This window comes from Apium graveolens, chromosome 9 (genome assembly GCF_009905375.1).
Source record: "Apium graveolens cultivar Ventura chromosome 9, ASM990537v1, whole genome shotgun sequence".
NCBI lineage: Eukaryota > Viridiplantae > Streptophyta > Magnoliopsida > Apiales > Apiaceae > Apium > Apium graveolens.
The window spans coordinates 222195651-222202106 of NC_133655.1; the positions used below are offsets into that span (position 1 = coordinate 222195651).

The 6456-nt window shown below is 38.0% G+C and overlaps 1 protein-coding gene across 1 annotated transcript; it reads right to left on the reverse strand.

Moving 5' to 3' along the window:
• Window positions 1-2969: 2969 nt before the first annotated feature.
• On the reverse strand, window positions 2970-5913 carry LOC141684735 (serine/threonine receptor-like kinase NFP). Its single transcript, XM_074489839.1, has 2 exons — window positions 4416-5913; window positions 2970-3842 (listed from the first exon to the last, which is right to left on the reverse strand). Exons 1-2 carry the CDS (start codon window positions 5520-5522, stop codon window positions 3108-3110), a joined length of 1842 nt encoding a protein of 613 aa, XP_074345940.1. The 5' UTR covers window positions 5523-5913; the 3' UTR covers window positions 2970-3107.
• Window positions 5914-6456: the final 543 nt, after the last annotated feature.

The following is a 6456-nucleotide window of genomic DNA, read 5'->3' on the forward strand; positions in this document are numbered from 1 at the left end:
CCTCAACAAAATGGTGTAGTCGAACGGCGAAACAGAACCATGATTGAAATGGCATGGTGTCTCTTAAAGGAAATGAACATGCCAAATTATTTTTGGGGAGAAGCAATTCAACACTCCACTTATTTACTCAACAGATTACCCACCCGTGCAGTAACTGGGATCACTCCGTATGAGGCATGGTCGAAGAAGAAGCCACATGTGGAACATATTCGTGTGTTTGGGTGCGTGGCCTACATGAAACTACCTTGTGTCAACTTAAAGAAACTCGATAGCAGAAGCAAAGCTGTCATCTATCTCGGAAAAGAACCGGGTGCCAAGGCATTCAGACTCTATGATCCTGAAACCAAGTCAGTTTGTGTGAGCCGAGATGTGGTGTTTGAAGAAAGAAAGGCTTGGAACTGGGGTGAAGAAGCAGATTCACAAGTGACACAAGCTGGAACATTTACTGTGCCTATTAATAACTCAGAAGTGCCAGAAGTATGGGTTGACAGTAATCAAGCTGAAGAAGATACGTCAGATTCTACAACTGGTACATCTTCAAACATCACACAAAGTTCGATGGATTCAGACACAAGTGCAGAAATGGAAGAACGACCTACAAGATACAGGCGCCTCAGTGAGATTTACAACGTGACTGAACAGATTGAAATAAAAGACGATGAATTATACCTTATGGGAGTGGACGAACCCATGAATTACAAACAAACAGCAAAACAGAATGAATGGAAAAAGGCAATGGAGGTTGAGATTGCTGCTGTTGAAAGAAACAGAACCTGGGAACTAACTGAGCTACCTCAAGATCGAAAGCCCATCGATTTAAAATGGATTTACAAAATAAAACGAGATGCCAGTGGGAATATTGTCAAATACAAGGCAAGGATTGTGGCTAAGGGATATGTGCAGAAGCAGGGAGTGGATTACGACGAAGTTTTCGCACCAGTCACACGCATTGAGACCATACGGTTGCTACTAGCACTTGCAGCAAAAGGAGGCTGGGAAGTACACCATTTGGATGTGAAAACGGCATTTCTAAATGGAGAAATAAAGGAGGAAGTGTATGTTCGACAACCTGAGGGCTTTGTTAAAAATGGTAAAGAACACTTGGTTTATAGGCTCTTGAAGGCGTTGTATGTCCTGCGACAAGCACCACGCGCGTGGTACTCGAAGTTGAATCAGTGCTTGGAGGTACTTGGATTTACAAGGTGCGCGTATGAGCAAGCTGTTTATACCAAAAATACGGATGATGATGTTTTAATCATTGGAGTATATGTAGATGATTTGCTGGTGACAGGGTCGAATATCACTATTATTACAGAGTTCAAGAAACAGATGGCTAGCAAGTTCGACATGAGTGACATGGGAAAACTGACATACTATCTGGGCATAGAAGTAGTGCAGGGTAATGACTTCATACAACTGAATCAAACAGGATATGCGAGGAAGGTTCTTAACAAGGCTGGAATGTCAGATTGTAACTCGACTAAGGTCCCTATGCATCCAAGTGAAGTTATCAACAAGGATGAGGGAGGGTTAGGAGTCGACCCCACTAAGTTCAAAAGTGCAATTGGTGGGCTGAGGTACTTGGTTCACACTAGGCCAGATATAGCCTATTCCGTTGGAATTTTAAGTAGATTTATGGAGAAACCTACGATGATGCACCTAAATGCAGCAAAGCGTATACTTCGCTATATAAAAGGGACACTGGATTTTGGATTAACCTATACAAAGGACAACGATAACAAGGTTCTAATCGGATACTCAGATAGCGACTTGGCAGGAAATGTGGAGGACAGAAAGAGAACGGGAGGTATGGTATTTTATCTTAATAAAAGTCTGATAACCTGGGCATCGCAGAAACAAAAATGTGTTGCTCTCTCCTCTTGTGAAGCTGAGTTCATGGCAGCCACGGCAGCCGCTTGTCAAGCTGTTTGGTTGAAGAAATTATTGTCACAAGTCACTGATTGTAATATTGGTCCAGTTCTCTTGTTCATTGACAACAAATCTGCTATCGACCTGGCCAAGAATCCGGTTTTTCATGGCAGAAGTAAGCACATAGACGTTCGCTTTCATTTCATACGGGAGTGTGTGGAAAACGGAGAAATAATTGTGAAGCATGTGAACTCTGAGGATCAACGTGCTGATCCTCTCACTAAAGCTCTTGCTGCTACTAAGTTCGAACGAATGAGGAGCCAGCTTGGGGTTACAAAGTGTACTCGGATAAGTTTAGATTAAGGGAGTGTTTGTTGGGTTAATCTAAACTCAAAAAGTAGTTTTATTCTCTTGCTAAGTATTTGCTAATTATCTTATGATTGATTTCCTACAAATCTGCAATCAGATATTGGACATAGTCCACACATGTGAGGAGATATTGTAGGATCAGTAGAAAATAAATGATAGCTGTGATACAGTTATTTTAGGAGCATAATTCTTGGGAATTCCTAGTTTATAGGACATTTTATGTTTCCTTTTAATCTATAAATTGTAATGAGTTTTCATTCTAATAAAGTAAGTCGTTCAGAGTATCTTCTTTTCTCCAGTTTCATACATATACATTGTATGCAGTTTATTTTGTGTCAACATTTTCAGCTTATTTCTATGAGTAGGAGTTCCCAATTTTGTTGTTCAATGTGTTTTACATATCAGAATCCATATACAGATTAGATTGTATAAAATTAGCTGCTGAGGGAGTCATTTCTGGAATTACTCTTGTAATAGTGTAACATCTGTTAGACAAAATTAAATGAATGCAATCGGGTGTTAAAAATATTAAATTTTCAGCCTTGCAGGTGCCTATTATTATATGTCGGTCATTTTTGTGCAAAAATATTATAACTCGGACCATCTCAAATCTCTTTTTAAACCCTGATTTCTAGTTAATGAAGTCAGTGACTACTCATCTTAGTCTCAGTTGTTTCATACCTGTTCTACCACTGAGCTTGCATATGAGTTAATTAGTTTTAGGACCAAGCTAATAGCAAAGATCAAAACTTAGTTACATGTAAATAACAAAACAGGATTCTTTTATGCACTCCGATAACATTTCAAACAATTTACATAAGCCTCACTAACAAGTTTTCGGTATAAACAAGCGAACCAAATCTTTGTGCTTATCTAGCAACAACTAATCGGGGCGATAATCCATCTTGTGAAAGATCAGAAAACAAATCATCACTCTTGCACAAAGCATAAACAATGTCCACCATGCTTGGTCTCCGGGTGGGATCTCTATGCAAACAAGCAATGGCCACAGATACGACATTCACTACACTATCCATAGTATACGATTCCTCAATCCGAAGACTTTCGTCCATCCACTCCCTTAATCTCTCCGTTTTCCCACTTTTCCTCTCCAAAATGCCATCAATCGTCGACCACAGAACCTTGCCTTCTTCATTGATCGCCTCTCTGCCCGAAACAAGCTCAAGTAGCACGACTCCAAAAGAAAAAACGTCCATTTTTGTCGAAACCACACCGTCAGTTAAATATTCAGGTGCAATGTAACCTTGAGTGCCAACAATGTGCATTGTTATGGCATTGCAACCGGATTTTGCTAGTCCAAAATTGGCGATTTTGCCTCTCATGTTACCATCTAGCAGAATATTACTACTTTTGATGTCCTTATGCACAACTCGTGGTCGTGTATGCTCGTGCACATATTGCAGTCCATTCGCCACATCAATAGCGATTTTCAGCCTCATTTTCCAGCTCAGTTCCTTGCTACGGCTGCTGTGTAACCATGAGTGAAGAGAACCATTTTCAATATATTCATATATCAGGTAGCAATTTGCATCTTCAGGGTCTATGCAAAAACCCTCTAGCTTCACCAGATTCCCATGATTAACCTTCACAATCATTAAAAAAAAAACTGTTCTTAGGATCATATGACTCCATGCATCAATTGTTTTAGATCCATTTATTAATCTGGTATTATTTGCAAAAATTGGCCTACTCTTTTAATACACAAAGTTGTCTGCAAAGAATATTCCTTCTTTTAACCTCCAGTACTAAAGTACAAATTTGTGATTAAGAAGTTATGCAGCATTAGTGTGACTGATTTTTATATTAACAAACCACTAAAAAATAATGTATGAGGTAGCTATCTCCTTTATCTGAAGCCGCCTAGTGATAAAATAAACAAAGCAAAACCCCAACTTTTGATGCAGAAAAATACAAACCCTATATATAAATATTATAGCAAAGGAGTTGACTGACACCATTCACGCCAAACTCTTCTTTTAATGGTTTATATAGTTGGAACATTATATAAGAATTAGACATCACTTTTTACCTAACTTTTCTTAAACTACAAAGTTTTCACATCTCTTTCTTGCATTCTAGAAAATGTTACAAGTAAAATTACTCCAGCTTAAGTTGACAGAGTTTAGTAGTAGTAGTAGTAGTGGTGAAAAATTTACCTTCTGTAAAATCTTGAGTTCTTCACAAGCATCCCATTTCATCTTCTTGATTGCATACAACTCACCATTGATAGAACCTTTGTACACAGATCCTTGAAGAATCCATTTATCATGAAATCTATCAGTTGCTTCTACCAATTCATCAATACCAAAAACTCTGTATTTATCTAAACAATCTGAAACATCAGCCATCAAGTTTACCTCCTCTGCTCTTTTCTTTTTGCCCATTTTTGACTTCTCTACATCTTTATACTTACCTCTGTTTTTCTTGATCAAATTCTCTCTATAACCCCACATCCCACAAACCAAAATTAGCAAAATGCCACAAATTGCTAGCCCTATTGACAATCCTCTAACCTTTGCTTTTCTTTCAGTTTTCTCTGGCAAGACAGGTGCAACAACTGGCTGTGTGATATTTGGAAGCTGCGAAACCGGAACAAAAACAGTGTCGAAAATCTTGATTTCATCACCATTGACATCAATTATGGACTGTGTGTCTGATCCAAACTTTGTAGCTATTGATGATAAGTTATCAGAAGGCTGAAAAACATAGCTGATGAGATAATTTGTTTGGTTGCCTAGTTGGGCTTTGGTTGGACACTTGCAAAAGATTGGAAATATGACATTTACACCAATTTCAAGATTTGTTGGGACGAGACTTGGGTTGACAACTTGAACAGATTGGTATCTGGTGAGATTTTGGAAATGATTTCTTGAAACCAAGTAAAAACTATCACCTTTTTTTATAGTATAGTTAAGACCAGCATAAGAAATTGACCTGCTAGTGTTAATTTTGTTACAAGAACATTGTATTGGAATGAAGAGTGATTGAAATGCGATTAAAGGAGAAGAAGGGGAAGATATATTACTTGGATGTGATATCATTAGCCGGCTTACGGAGAAAAGATCAGCTATTGAAGCCAAATCAAGATAATCAGGGGATCTGGCTTGGTAAAATACATATGTTTGGCATGGGCTGATTGTCTGGCTTGCATTGCAGTTGTAGCCTGAATAGGCTGGATTGGTAGGCTGAATCTGCGCCTGCGAATTGCAGCAGAGGAAGAAGAGAAACATAGTAGGCAGGATACAGATTACCCTTTTCTTCATTTTTGTGCTTCTATTTGTTGAAATAATTTCAAAGAGCTACCTGTAAGGCTAAAACCCTGATTGATTAAGTATCTTTAAATGAAGTTTGCATGTCAAGCTTCTTGTGAAGATTCCTTTGAAATTTGAACTTTAGGTGTGTCCTTTAGACCTCAGGGGCTGCTTTAGATTTGCATGTTCTGCGTTTTTGCTCTGAATTATTGCCTTGGTTTTATTCAGACGTGATAATTGAGGTCTAAACAAACCTGTTTATTAAACAATCAAGCTCCAAGTCAAACCATGTATATAAAAGATAAACAGTCATCATCTCCTTTCTGTTCATACATTCTTTGAAGGCTTTGCATATTTGCTCTTAGTTGTGCGGTGTAAATAGTTGGAAAGTTTTAACACTGAAAGGTTGTCCCTTTCAGCTTAACAAGTGACTTTTAGACTTTCTAAGAACCGTCCTAAATTTCTTACAAATTATACGAAAAAACTACATTTAAAAAATAATTCCGACAAAAAAAATCCTAAAGGTATGCGATATTTCTCCTAAGTGTTCCACAAGTAGATCTTTTTTCTTTTTTTGCTAATCTAAGTAGATGATCCACATCTTTTGATTTATTTGCTAATATGTGTATATCTTTGATGCTATGCACTGCTTTGTTAGGTTGCATATATTGAGGGACCTTTTCAACTAAGTTGTAGTCATTTTCTTGCAATAGGGTTAGATGTCTAAGGCCAGCCGGGACCTTGTGCTTGGCAGTAAGTCATATCCCTAAGTCAGCAGCTTGGTGGTCAATAGTTTTGCCTTCATGGAATGTGAATGGTACCACCATTCAATTAGAATTGTACATAATTCTATATCACATACTAATATAGATGTACAAGTTTTTCTACTAGAGAAGCGAAGCCCAGATATATTTTTACGGAGGGGAAGACATTACAGTATTGTTAG

Bases quoted from the DNA above. Each gene is read 5' to 3' on its own strand.
- LOC141684735 (XM_074489839.1), bottom strand. From the start codon at position 5,522: ATGAAGAAAAGGGTAATCTGTATCCTGCCTACTATGTTTCTCTTCTTC. The intron at 3,843-4,415 runs GTAAATTTTTCA...ATGATTGTGAAG, and splicing joins AACTCAAGATTTTACAGAAG to GTTAATCATGGGAATCTGGT.